The following is a 14304-nucleotide window of genomic DNA, read 5'->3' on the forward strand; positions in this document are numbered from 1 at the left end:
AGGAAACAATTGTGTTTTATGCAAACTAATCAACTTAAAGGAGTCTTTTTGATCTTTGCTGTATAGGAGAGTGTAATGCAGCGATGAGTGTACCATTTATTATAAAGTAATTCTGAGCTCAGGGTGAAGTCACTGCGCTATGAGGGGCTCGAATGAATCATTCCCTCGAGCTAATGGATACAATTCAGTCTTCTGTTTTTATCCCCCCCTTCTGTGAATTTGCCTGAACATATATGGGTAGTTATTAGGGGGTATGCAGAAGAATAAATGCATAAAAGTAATCTAGCATGCCATGTATGTACAAGAAAGAAGTATTAGTAGCTGTTTTTGTTCATACAAGCTTCTTTTCTACTTGCATACAACACATTAAATCGCACACATCCTAAAAAGACTACGTGTAAAGGTCACTGTTGAAAAAGCTGCGATAGTGCAGAGAAAAGAGCAAAGTCTGCTGCTAGAAGAGACATTTATTGACAGTCATCTGTGTGTGTGTGTGTGTGTGTGTGTGTGTGGTTGTGTGGTTGTGTGTGTGGGGACTAGGAAGCGAGGAGGCTCTTAGACAATGTGAAGTGGAGGTGAGGCCCAGGCAGCATGGCTGCAGCGTTGTGACCTGTGCCCTGACTCACGCATCATGTAGCTTCCTGGCGCCAGAGGACCCTCTGACCGTGATGAGTTTTGACTCCTGTCACCTTTGGGTGTCGTCAAGATCCTCTGACATGGACAGGACTTGTATTTTTTATTTTTTATTTTTTCGGAGACAGTGCTTTTCTGCAGCCCAAAATGCTCTACTGGTGACCACCGTCCCCACAAGTGAGGAATAGAGAAGAAAGGAGACATTGAAGAGGCTTTTCAGACAGAGTCAAGACACCAGAAAACAAAAAAAGGTTTGCTGTTGTCGCACACTGGCAGAATAATTGGGGAAACTATTCATAGAGGTTGTTCTATAGAAACCTCCTGTTATGCTGTCAATAATGGTGATACAAACTCAGTTCGAAACTTTCAGTGCACTGGCATCATAATGCTTTTTTTTTTATTTCAGGCCTGATGTATTGTTAAGTGTGTTTGTTAAATAAAACAGAAAAAGGGAGACAGAGATGGCGTGTGGGAGGCTGCAGAGAAAGGTCTAAAGACCAAGCATTCAGTCAACCCACCTCTTTTGACAGTTTGTCTGTAGCTGATTCAACACAGTACAGTCAAACTTTTTTGTTAAATATCTCCTAATACAGGGCTCAGGGTTGACAACCGGATCATAAAAAAACAGATTTTGGACAATTCACCTTAATTCAAAATTGCATTCCACGATTGCAGTTCAGTGGGACAGAAAACGAGGCAGCGACTGAAAAGCAAAGCACACCACTGGATGCCAATTTCATGTATGTTTTGTACATGGAAAATCATTTACTGCTCTGTTCAGTTTCAACCATGGTCTATATGAGTGTATGTATATAGAGAATTTACTGTTCATAATTACCAGGTTGGCATTTTACCTCTAACAGCGAAATTATGCCTCTCACACACATTCACTTTGTTGTGCAAGTGCTGTAGGTGATGTATGCATTTGTTCATTTGCAATTTCTTCCTGCTCTTGCTCTGCCTCTCGGTGTGCAACATGCACTCTCCCTAGTTTCACTTAGCCCTTTATCTGGCTAGAAATTGACTGCATTCAAGAGTGGAATGGATGTAATAATTGCATGCACTCTATAACATGCTCCGTAAATGTGTTTTCATAAAAGAGAAGAAAAAATAAAGGATAGGTTTCAAGGTATTCCTAATGGCTTTTTGCCAAGGATTTGAGGTTCACTCTCACTGTATTGTTTGTTCGCGACAGCCAAACATAGTTCTCTCAGTTTCATTTGTGACCTGCGAGGACGATGAAACATGGAGATTCAGCAAACCTTCGATATAGGATCTCACTTTTATGCTTCCTGACAATAGGAGAATTCAATAAAGTTACATCTACAGGCCACAGATGGTTGATAAAGCCTGTTGTAACTGTATGAGCACTGCAGAGATTTACACAACAGAAAATCTCTCTTACCAAGGTGTAATGCCACTCCTGCTTTTGTATGGTCTTGCTACATTATGTACTGTTCTATTAGTGAAATTACTCTTTTCATAGCAGCACTGTCAATCTCAGTTTTGAAATGGGCATTATTGAATTACATATTCTGTTCACCATGCTTGTGTGAATTGGCTTAGTGGGCATAAGGTCAAATATCACATGCACTGATTATAATAACAGTGGTGTAGTATATGCGCTGTGAAACAAAAGCTTGGGGGGAGGAGTATGTGTGTCAGGGCAGGGCTTGCCATGTGTGCGCGCCCCCCACACGGACGGCTGTAGTATATTGGCTCTCCTCTATCCATGTCAGCAGGGCTGTGTGGCTGAACGGCACTGGATTACGTACACTGGAGGCCAATGGGTCAGCGGATAAGAAGTCTTCTCTGTTACCACAAATCCGCAGATTAAACGCAGCGTCGAGAGCTAGCGCTGCCCTGAGGGCAAATGGGTCTGAAAACACAACTCTCAGAGAGCTTTGGCATAACCCTCCTGTCACTGTGGAGCCACGAGGAAACGTATGAGCGAAGTGACTTCTCCCACTGCATGAGCCTGGCCTTTTAAATACATCCAGGTCATCCAGGGGTTATGGGTAGTGTTGCTGACATGATATCTTAATTGGAAAGTTAATCCTGCTGATGGGACAGCTGACTACAAGTTAAAACAGTCTGTCGTGCAGAGAGAAGTCACTGAAACACCGAAGTCAAGCAGGCAGCCTGTGAACAAACACAGTAATGTTTGCATCCTCTATCTTTGCATACCCGCCCCAGGCAACTAACAGCATACATTAGCATTGGTGGCACCGTTTGCCATCACTGCCATCACTGATGCTGTTTAAGTGCTTCAAACTGGCTTGGTGTCTACACAGACAGATCAGTGGACATCCACAGTAACTGAGCTTGTTAACACTAAAGTGATATGAGATTCAGATTTAATACCTGGAATGTTTTGATGTAAGCACTTGTTTGGTGTGCCTGTGTGCGTGTTTACCTACATCTCTTGGTTTATGTGTATGAAGAGGAGCAGTGCAGATGGAGTGAGAGGGAGGTGCTGTAGGTCTGTATGGGATAGTGGCAGGATGGCTGTTGGTGACAAGCTCTTGTAGCGTCTCGTCTGCTCCAGTGATCCTGGGGAATCTGGGTCATTTCCAGCCTGTTCACATATAACTATTACCCACTCCTTCCCTCCCTCTGCCCAGGGAAAGCTACGACCCAGCTACATGCTAATGATAAGCCAAAGTAAATTTACTCGTCTCTTATTGTAAATTGGGAAGAAAATTAGTTATGGTCTGCAGCAGGGTGCACCACACCTCTGTGCTGTACAATCCTCTCTTCACTTTGTAGTCCTCTTTATGTTGACACTGAACGTGTACCAAGTTCTGGCTCATCAGCAATAATCTTCTCAAATAGTTCAGTGCAGTGAAAGATCTGTATCAGTTTGCACAAGCTGCTCGTTACGTCTATGAAGTGCTACTCAGCCTTCAAAATCCCCCATAGTGTTACAGTTACTGCTGTATAGTTGAAATAACATGTACATTCAAACAGGGATCTAATGTTATTTTACTTGTTACTTACATGTTATTTTAAGTTATTTTATTGTATTTGAAAGCTAATTAATATTTTTGAGGCTTAAAACAAAAACACTTTCTCTTACTAAAAGTCAATTTATGAGCTGTTCTGGAGCTTTCACTCATATTGTATGATCTTCAACAACAGAAGACTTCTAGTTAATGTTTTGCTTTTAAAATATTAAACGAAGCAATATGCTCCTGTCTAACATCTGCAGAGGGCTGACCAAAATAACTGGATAACCTGACAGTTAGGGATCCAGCAATATGTTTTTATAGATATTATTATAGATTATTAGTAATCAAGGACACCAGTATTTGGAACCGATGTACATTTGCTGTAAAAATTTACCTATAACCTTTAAGTACAGAGGCACTTGTACTTTACAAGAGTATTTGAATTTCCCCATCTGTGCACAGCAACCTCCAGTGTTGATAGGCTTGTGATGTTTAACCAATCAGATCCGGACTTTGATCAAAACTACAGAATATACAGAGAGAGGCGGCTGCATAAAAGCCATTTTTCAATTAATCTATTTTGTATGATTAAAAAAAATAATAATAACATTTGGAAAAATCTGAAAAATGCTGAATATTGGCTGTATTATTGCTAGGTCAGTAATCAGTCTGTCCTTACTGACTATAGACCGAAATGCAATGTAGTGTTATAGCCTATGACCGATGCTGGTTATTATGGTCTGTTTTTGTTTCAGCTCTGTCAGAGAATTGTTAAATTAAATTTGTGGTTATTTCTCTGGTCACAGTTTGAGTGTCCTGCCTTGCATTGCATGATTATTTTGTCCACCCTCTCTACCTGACCACCTTTGAATCTTATTCACCTGATCTCCAGACTTCAGGGAATGTATGGGGGTACAATAGTACAGCAAAATAAAGGAGGGAATCTTTATTAAAACAACAAACATGTCTAAGAAACCTACAACAGCATCAAAATGTTGTCTGCCTGAGGCAGGGCTGCAATGATGACTGTGGGATCCATGCAACAAACAAACAAACAAACAAAAGAAAAATGTTTGAATGAGATCCACTGTGTTGCTGTGCTGAATGTGCGGAGATATTGGTGTCAGGAGGCCTACTATCTCCTGACACAGTGACATAGGCCTGGACTCATTGGGATACAGTAGAGCTTATACCACTTCAGTCAGTCTATTTAACATCACGTATATTTATAATTTCATAAAATGATAGGGGCTTTAAATGCAGAGGAAATATAAGGAAGGCTACCACCAGGCATGTGAGGTATTCAAATAATAATTATAATAATAATAAGTGAGGAAAAGGGTCAATTTTCCATAAGATTAATATATGTAGGACATAGCCACCTGTTTATTAGCGCAGTCACTAAAACACGAATTCACTATGAGGGAAAAAAATGTATCCAGATCTTCTTTTTTTTCCCATCCTATAAATGTTTTAACAGTACCTATAACCTAGACGTGTTGCTTACAGAGCATAGTCTACAATTGTTATTTCCAGCCCTCCGTTTAAGGGATCCAAAACTCAACTATATTTTATTGATGCGCGCTTCCTAGAAAAAGTATTGCAGTCCTTGTAGATTTTAGGCTGGGACGGGCAGCCTGCAGGGATGAAATATTTACAGGAAGCTAAATATTTCAGACCAGCACCTTGTCAGTCGCCCTCGCAATCTTCTCCCACTGCTGCATCTGATGGAGTTCTTATCCTTTATTTACCAATATTTACTGGTTGGTGTAATAATATGGGAGACTGAATGGCGACCCCGTACAGACAGAATCGTCTTAATCTGTTCATTACTCATAGTGGCCTCTGTGTCTGCTTGACAATTTCACAAATGTAATGCGGCCGATTTGTTTGTCAAATCAGGCCTATTTCTGACAAACAAATAGGTCCCATCAACATGGATGAGATACGCGTACAGAGATGATATGCAAATTCTTTATTATTAAGATATATTTTATTTATTTTTTATTGAATCTGCAAAGATGATGCGGTCTGCAGTAAACCAGCAAGAGAATGAACAGCTTCCTGTGCAGAAGGCATTTCATAATCCCGCATCAAGAGTCTATAATTCATGCAAAAAGAGCCCGAAGGGGATTCAGCTCGTGTGTGGGTGGTGTGTACGTGCGCTTGCGAGAGAGAGAGAGAGAGGGAGAGAGAGAGAGAGAGAGAGAGAGAGAGAGAGAGAGAGAGAGAGAGAGAGAGAATGCGTGTGTGTGTGTGTGTGTGTGTGTGTGTGTGTGTGTGTGTGTGTGTGTGTGTGTGTGTGTGGGGGGGGGGGTCTGTGAAAATAATATCAGGCTTTTCCGTCAGAATGAACTTTACTACTGTATCCAGCCATGAAATAATCTGACCCGACACTTCAAACCATCTGCGCTATCTATCCGCCCTCTTATTTACTAAATCAGCCTGTGCACAAAACGGAGTGTGTCTGATACTAAAGCCGAGTAGCCTGGCAGGGCCATGATAGTCCTTTTATAGGCTTCACAAATATAACGTTTCTCTCCTGCTATGTTGATGCAGCTATCACAGTCTGGAGGAAGCCTCCCTCCGCTGATGCTGTCGGCACTAATAGTTCTAGTAAAGGCAGGTATACTACTGTAGAGCTCCAAACTGCCAATATATCAGCCATCAATTAGCCTTTGTTTTCAAAAAAGGAGCACGTAGGCTATTCATGCCCCACGTAAAAAGCGCATCATAACTTAGGCTCTGATATAATTTATTATGTTTAATAAATTATCACTTTTGTGAGGTTGAAAAATGCGGGAAGCCTCGACTAACTGTGTTCAAGGTTGCGAAGACTGAAGTTGGCTGCAAATTCATGGTCCTGCCGAAATAAAGGCCACATTGACCCTTTTGAATGATTTCTACAGTTCAGCGTGGGAATATAGGCTTATACGGTTAGGGATATATCTGAGTATTAACGAACTATAACTTTATTTTAAAAAATGGAGGCATAGGCTACATTTAAATTGAATAGAAACCCTTTTGCTATGTGGTTCTTATATTATGAGTGGTGAAATAAAAAGATAGCCTATCATAAGTGAAGTTAGCCTATACTATAAAAAACGCACTAGGCCTATTTAGTTGGCAAAATTCACCAGTGTAATTTTCAATTTTGTAAATAAGCTGTAATATTGTCTAAACTGTACTAATATTATTTACGTATTTTCCCCTTAGGGCAGGACAGACAGGGTAGGGTGTCATATTGCTGTGTGAAGCCCGTTTCAAGAGCTCTAAAGGGAGACTGAGCTGAGCGTGTTTGCCTGCTTTGGCACTTGTAGTTAAAGAGTCTTTCTTTAACACCGCCCGCCGCACAAAGGCAGAGGGTGTTTGGAAAGCACGGCGGGGCAGCTAAACGTTTGAAGACGCGAAGCAAAAAGGTCAAAATGTTTATATTATTTTTGAAAAGGGAGGTGCTGAGATCTCCTTTCCGCCTGATTGGCCGAACTTGACAGTGATTGACGTGCATCCATGGCAACCGGGCAGCCAATCTGCCAAGTCCAATAGGAAATCATCGGAGGGGGCTTGACTGTCTTTTTCTCCCCCCTTAAAAAATACATCTCGGCTCCAGCTTTAATTCTTTCGTACTTTCAATCCCAGCCTACCTTGAAAAATACATCGTGGCTCCGGCTTTAATTTGTCTTGCACCTTCAGCCCTTTGCCCGCCGAAGTTTGCCAAGCCCGAGGATGCGGTAGCCGGCCCCCACGCAGCATCGTTCCTCCTCCGCGGCGTTTGGCGTTTGCGTTTTCCACGGCTGGTCAGACGATTGGTTCGGTAACTTTGGGATTGCCTTGTTTTTTGGGTGCCTTGGACTGCCTTGGCGCACGGGAAAGAAGAAGCGGAGGAGTCGACGCGGAGGAGAGAGAGAGAGAGAGAGGAGAGAGGAGAAAGGAGGGGGAGAGAGGGAAACACAGGAGAAGCCTCCATGTTTCAGCTGCCCATCTTGAATTTCAGCCCCCAGCAGGTCGCCGGGGTCTGCGAGACTCTGGAGGAGAGCGGGGACGTCGAGCGCCTCGGCCGCTTCCTCTGGTCGCTGCCCGTCGCGCCAGCGGCCTGCGAGGTCCTCAACAAGAACGAGTCGGTGTTGAGGGCCCGGGCCGTCGTCGCCTTTCACACCGGCAATTTCCGCGAACTTTACCACATCCTGGAGAACCACAAGTTCACCAAAGAGTCGCACACAAAGCTGCAGGCGCTGTGGCTCGAAGCGCACTACCAGGAGGCTGAGAAGCTGCGGGGACGCCCGCTGGGGCCGGTGGACAAATACAGGGTGCGGAAGAAGTTCCCCCTACCCAGAACCATTTGGGATGGAGAGCAGAAAACCCACTGCTTCAAGGAGAGAACCCGGCACTTGTTAAGAGAATGGTATTTGCAGGATCCGTACCCGAATCCCAGTAAAAAGAGGGAGCTTGCACAGGCTACAGGACTTACACCCACACAAGTAGGAAACTGGTTCAAAAATCGCAGACAAAGAGACAGAGCGGCGGCTGCGAAGAACAGGTGAGATACATGCACCTCTCGGCTGGTTTCTGATCATGATAGCTGCAACAGAAAAACAAATTATTTTGGGAAAATACCACCCTGCATCGTGAGATTTCATTGGCGTTCAGTTTTAATATAGCAAAACATGCCAAAGCCCACGCTGGCTGCAGACATTCAGTTCAGATTCCTCTGGATATTAGATCCTAAAATCAGGGGATTTCTTTTCTTTTCTAATAAATGCTGCTCGCAGTGTCTGTAATGACATTATATTTTGAGTCGGTTGAAATGCCCCAAAAAAAATGGCCCAACAAATTTAATGATTTCATTTTAATTTCATTTTATTTTGGATTAATGTGTGAACAAAGCTCTGGATTTATTATTTTTTAAAATAGTGAATAAGATTATCACAATACTGGAGAACAACATCCATGCTAACATGAGGGGTAAGCTCCATTTACGTGTTATTCTATGCTTATTTTGATTGTTAGTGCAAGCCAGTAGGCCAGTGCATCTGTAACGATAATAATCTAACAGCTTCAGTGTATTTTAATGGATAATACACAGTAGCCTAATTTCCAAATAGGATTGTAGCCAGTCGGTTAAAGGCCTTGTGGGTGGAGTTCACACTGCTGTTGGGCATGTTTAATACAGATAAAATGATAATAATATTCCAGTAGGTATTAATAGTGAGTGGTACAACCTATAGTTTACAGTAATTAATGAGATATTCCTGAAATTATACTTAGTCTTATCGTATCTTAGTGTAAATAAGCGATCTTGCTGTGGTACTTGTAGCCTATAGTAGTGCTATTTGTTTTTATAAGGTAGCCAATATTTTAAACCCTGAGTACCGTAAAAAGGCCACTTTAACCTAATGTAATGTTATAGCCTAATGTGTGTTTTTATAAAAGTGAAAGTGAAAAAAAATTCAGTTAAAAACCATTTGTTTCGTTTCTACTTTTTTCAGATATTTTTTTTAGACCCTCAGAAAAATAAAGAAATAAGAAACACACATCCGAAAAATACAAAATAAAATGACCCTCAGTTCAAGAACATCCTTGGGAGAATAATAATTTCCTTCTCATTCATTTTTTTTTCTTTCAAATTGTTCTCAGGAAGAAAAATATATAATTTAGATTGTGATGGAAAGAATGAACGCTGTGGATGTCTTTTTATATGTCCTGTCTCTCCCTTGTCTCCTGTCCAGGCTCCAGCAGCAGGTTCTGTCCGGCGGCTCGGTTCGCTCCCTGGCGGACGAGGACGGCACCGTGGACCGCCTGGGGAACTCGTCCAGTCCGGAGGCCAGTCTGTCCAGCAAAGCAGCAGCCTCGGCCATCTCCATCACCTCCAGCGACAGTGAATGTGACATCTGACGGGCAGATCGAGGGTGTTGATGAATTTAAAGGGGGATACGACTGAAAGACAATCTAATAAAACAAGTCATAGTGCCTGCATTGAGTTATAAAAACACACACATACACAGACACACACACACACAAACTGATATTTGACGGGTGCCAAAACATGATGGGATCTGTTATCTGCGGCGGACTGCCCGTCCTTATCCTTTTAGGCCTACTTTTTTTGTTTTGTTTGCGTTTTACCCACGTGTGGATAACTGAACTTTAATATGGACGAAACATATTTGACGGACTAATAAACCAACGCCCCGAGATGAAAAGTAAAATAAAAAAAACAAGAAGAAGGAAAAAAAAAAAAGGGATGATGGCATCCGAGCGCCTAACCTGCTGTTCTCTGTGGGTATTTCATGTTGAAAAAGAACTGTGATATTTTTACTTTACTTTCAAAGTTTTATAAATAATGTTTATTTGCCTATTTAAAAAAAAAAAAAAACGATCTGCTCTGTCTCTTCGAATTTCATATTCATTTGCTTGGTGTTTTTAATACTTACCTTGTACACAGGTGAACCTGTTGAGCATGCGCGCTTTAGTGAAAATGTGTTTCAGTAAAAGGAAAAAAAAAGAAGAAAAAAAGTAAAGATAACTTAATAAAAATAATTGTTGATCAAGAGAATATAAAGTTTAGTCTATTTTTTTTATTGCTGTAATGAAGTGATGAACACAGTTGTAAAATATTAATATTCTTATATAAAAGCTCTCTTTCCGCTGTTTTCATGCGGAGGAAACTTTTCGTGATTATAACGCCTTAGTGCTGTATTCCCTGACACGTTTTTAGAGCGAGGCTTAATTGGCCAACGTGCTTTGCGTCCTCTAATGCAGGGTGACAGCGAGAGGTCACAGAGAGGCCGACTCACTAACCCGGATGATCTGCGAGAGAGATCATAGAGATCAAAACACAGCAGATTGTGGAAATAGGCTTTATTCTGCCCGTGGAGGAGGACAGACCGTGTAGAAACAGACTTCTTAAATCTCCCAAGTGTCCATTTTCCCAAGAGTTTAATTCAGTAAACAGGCCGTGCATGGTGTAAATGTGCTCCTTAAATGAGCACGGAAAAAGGGCTGCAGCCCCCACTTATGACAGGTTTATTTTGGCTTAATATCTTTTTTTGTGTACCATTTAATGTTAAAATACAAATTATATCTGTTGGGACAAAATAGCCTATTTGTTGTTGTTTGTTTAATTGATTTTTGTTTTGTAATTTGAATTGGCTTGTTTATGTGCTTGATTTTAAATCTAGCAATTACATGTTCACACTTAAATCAACACAATAGTCGTCCATTTTTTTTTCCTCCAGTGGTGTAAAGCTACTTTTTCTGTTAAAGACTTATTTTTAAGCTAATATTTTTTATATTTTTAAAATGTATTTGCTGTAGCATCTTCCCAAACCTAAATCTGGAATTAAAATATCCCGTTCCAGATGGAAAAAACAATCAGTAAAATATATTTACATGCACAGGGTATTATCAAACATTTCTACTGGGCTATAAATAGACATTAAATCTGAACAAACAGGGAAAACAGAATAAGAGCAAAGTGAGCAAAGCAGCCTGAACCAGAAGTTAAAGTTGAGCTTTTTTTTCCAACTGATGGGACAGACACCTGGTTTTGTCCAATTTGCAATTAATTAGGCTACAGTAACTTCTGAGACACACAAAAGCCTTTCAGCTTGAACAACACAGAAGCTAAATCTGTATGGAGAGAGAGAGAAACAGAGAGAGGAAACGAGTGAAGGGAAATAAATGGGATTGGGGGGGGATTTCTTTTTTTTTCTCTTTCTCTCTTTTTTTTTGCTGCAGCTCCTCTTTCAAATCACGGGGACAAAATGGCTGAATATTTCCGTTTCTATTGAAAATAAGGACGACCGGGGGACTAGATGAAAAAGTCTTTCTCGCAGTCAATAAGGTTGTCAAACTGGTCAGCGGTAATCAGTGCTAATGATGGGTCTGGGGTCCCCGCTCGGACAAAAGGGGCCCTGCCGCTGTTTTGTAAAGGGAAGCGACCGCGGGTCCCTCTCAAAAGAAAAGACTCCTGTGAGGGTAGTCTGGGGCGCGGAAATCACAACTTCTCCACTGTGTGTGTGTGTGTGTGTGTGTGTGTGTGTGTGTGAGAGAGAGTGTGTGTGTGTGTGTGTGTGTGTGTGTGCGTGTGTGCGCTACAGTGTGAGCTCATGGCTTGGCTTATTAAAAGGATTTAATTACTGGTTGATTGTTTTCTGACGTGTGGTAGCCTTGCTCGTATAGGCGCACATCAGCCATTCATCAATGATTACATATAGCATCTGTAAATGGGCATTTATATTTTTTATTTCCGAGCTGGTGGTATTGTGGAGAAAACATTTCACCCTGTTATTTTGTCTGACTGTATGTTTACGCTGATCTGACTTCACCAACTATTTCAGAGTATTTTGACAAGTTAAAGGTTGTCAGATAAGTGCGGTTATCTTGCGTTAGTGGAGGCTCTCTCAGCGTTGGTTGTGATATGTGTTGAAGGCAAAGGTGGAATGTAACTAAGTACATTTACTCAAGCACCGTACTTAAGTACAAATTTGAGGTACTTGTGCTTAACTTGAGTACTTGCATTTAATGCTACTTACTTCCACTCTACTACAGAGGCGAATACTGTGCTTTTTATACATTTGTCTGACATTAAGTCACTTTTCAGATGACAGTTTTCCATACTCTTCCTCTCCATTGGAAACCATGTAACTCCAAATGTGGTGATTTTGATTTTTTTGTGATAAACTGAAGGATTAAGTGTTCCTTTATGGGTTGAGGAAATTCTCTCACTTCTTAATCTAAATAAACTATTTAGAAACCTTCTTGAATTAGCTGTAAAATGCATTCTCACAGAACTGAAAACAGGGCTGTTCTTTAGAGAGTGGTAGAATATGATGCACTGCTGTGGATTCAACCACCAAACAGTATATAAAGTAGTCAAAATGAGCTCAACCTTAAACATCTACAGCAGTAAATGCAACATATACTCATTAATGCAGAAGTAAACTCAAAAACATCAGCTATAACAGCAAAACGCATTACTGCACAATGAGTAGGGCTGCTTTTACTTTTACTTTATAGATACTTTATTATTTCTTGTAGTGGAGTATTTACACAGTGTGGTACTAGTACTGTTACTGAGGTAAATTATAACCTACATTTCTTCCACCACTGGTTGAAGAGAGGGGGTTCGGCCTTGTCTATACGTCTTTATTGTTATTGAATATGTCAGCATCGTTCAGTGTGTAGCCACTCTGAAACACAGTAGTTTGTCAGCAAGTGTCTGCTCATACATGACAGCCTGCCTGTGTATCTGTGCAGATCTGATGCTTTTAGCTATTTTCGATTACGCCTTAAACCGTTTAAATATTTATTTTTGTAGCAAAATGTTTAGAAATACATCATTATTATTATATTCTACAAGTACTAAGACTAATACTAGTAGGCTACTAATTAATACTCGCTGTGGGTCAGCTTCATTAAATGATACAGGAACAAATAAAAACAAATAAGATTAAACATTAAAAGTACACAGGGTTAGGGTTAGACCCTACGTAATGAAAGCGTTTCCCCTCTCTAGCAGTCCTTGAAAGTGCCTCTATATGTCTGCCTGAGTCAAACCAAGGCGAGAAGTTCACAGGGCAAACTCTCTGATCTGGAGGAGAGAGGGTTTTTTTTTTTTTAAATGTAGCTTTGCTGCCATACAGAATATCCTGTTATATCCTACAGAAAGAAGGTCACAGATACGAGATGCTGTAGAAAGCGACCTCGTCCCGCTGTCTCCTCTCTTAAGTTGCCGTACCAAGCTTGAGAGGATGAAGGTGAGGAGGCCTTGCACTGCAACAGTTGTGTAAAGTGAACTTGTGCTTCTTCAGTCACATCAACAGGCGCACAAATTGAACCCTTTAATGTGCTTTTCTTTTCTTTTTTTTTAAATAAGCGTCTTCAGGTTTCCATCTTTTAGAGAGATGGCGGAGTCAAACAACTTTGAACCGTCCATTACTGATGCTCAAAAGCTTTTAGCCCAGCTCTGTACTTTCTCGCCACTGTTAGACTCATATATTGCGGTTTTATTTGTATTTATTTTTATTTTTTGCAATCACGAGTTGATCAACAGTCAACAACAGCTATTGAATAACACAGCCTTGATTGGCTGTCTTTTACCTGCACCTGCTACCTTGAACCTGATTTTTGTCTGTCAGGAAGATCAAATGTGTGTGAACAACGTAGATTCACAACCAAACCAGTTTATATACAACGATAGTTTTTACATTGGTGGACAAAATCAGTGCTTCACATCACTAAAACTACTAAGATAAACACATTTAAAACGCGCCCAGCTTGTGATGTAACGTCAAAGCGACAGGTCTGCCTTTAATCATATTGGTAGCTCCACATTTTTCTTCAGTGTTGCACAGTGATTTAATAACTGACAACTGGAGACATGCAGATGGTTTGGACCCAGAAACCGTTTAAAAATACAGAGTTTTAATGTTTAATCTACAGCAACATTATGTTTTTATAATCTGGGAGTAAAAGGACAACCAGAGGGATGTGTTTGTTTTTATGCTGTGATGCTCTGCAGATCATTTTAACTATAAGTACATTTAACCTATTGTACTATATGTGCTTTACTTTAAATATCTTGCCTTTCACTCCACTGCACACAGCTTTAGTTGGGCTCTTTAGTTGTTCTGCAGATTCAGATTATTAAAACAAAATACACCCAGTGTTCACTTTATTTACAGTCTGATGTAATCCAATACAACCTGTCCACTGTTGT

At 40.8% G+C, this 14304-nt stretch overlaps 1 protein-coding gene across 1 annotated transcript; it reads left to right on the forward strand.

The window, feature by feature from the left end:
* Positions 1-6980: 6980 nt before the first annotated feature.
* Positions 6981-12341, forward strand: six6a (SIX homeobox 6a). Its single transcript, XM_051395891.1, has 2 exons — positions 6981-8121; positions 9311-12341. Exons 1-2 carry the CDS (start codon positions 7550-7552, stop codon positions 9474-9476), a joined length of 738 nt encoding a protein of 245 aa, XP_051251851.1. The 5' UTR covers positions 6981-7549; the 3' UTR covers positions 9477-12341.
* The last annotated feature ends 1963 nt before the right edge of the window (positions 12342-14304 follow it).

The sequence above is a fragment of the Dicentrarchus labrax genome, unplaced genomic scaffold (assembly GCF_905237075.1).
Source record: "Dicentrarchus labrax unplaced genomic scaffold, dlabrax2021, whole genome shotgun sequence".
Taxonomy (NCBI): domain Eukaryota; kingdom Metazoa; phylum Chordata; class Actinopteri; family Moronidae; genus Dicentrarchus; species Dicentrarchus labrax.

What these genes read in the sequence shown, in the direction of transcription:
- six6a (XM_051395891.1), top strand. Translation starts at nt 7,550, where the DNA reads ATGTTTCAGCTGCCCATCTTGAATTTCAGCCCCCAGCAGGTCGCCGGG. An exon ending in GCGGCGGCTGCGAAGAACAG is followed by an intron (nt 8,122 to 9,310) that starts GTGAGATACATG and finishes TCTCCTGTCCAG; the next exon opens with GCTCCAGCAGCAGGTTCTGT.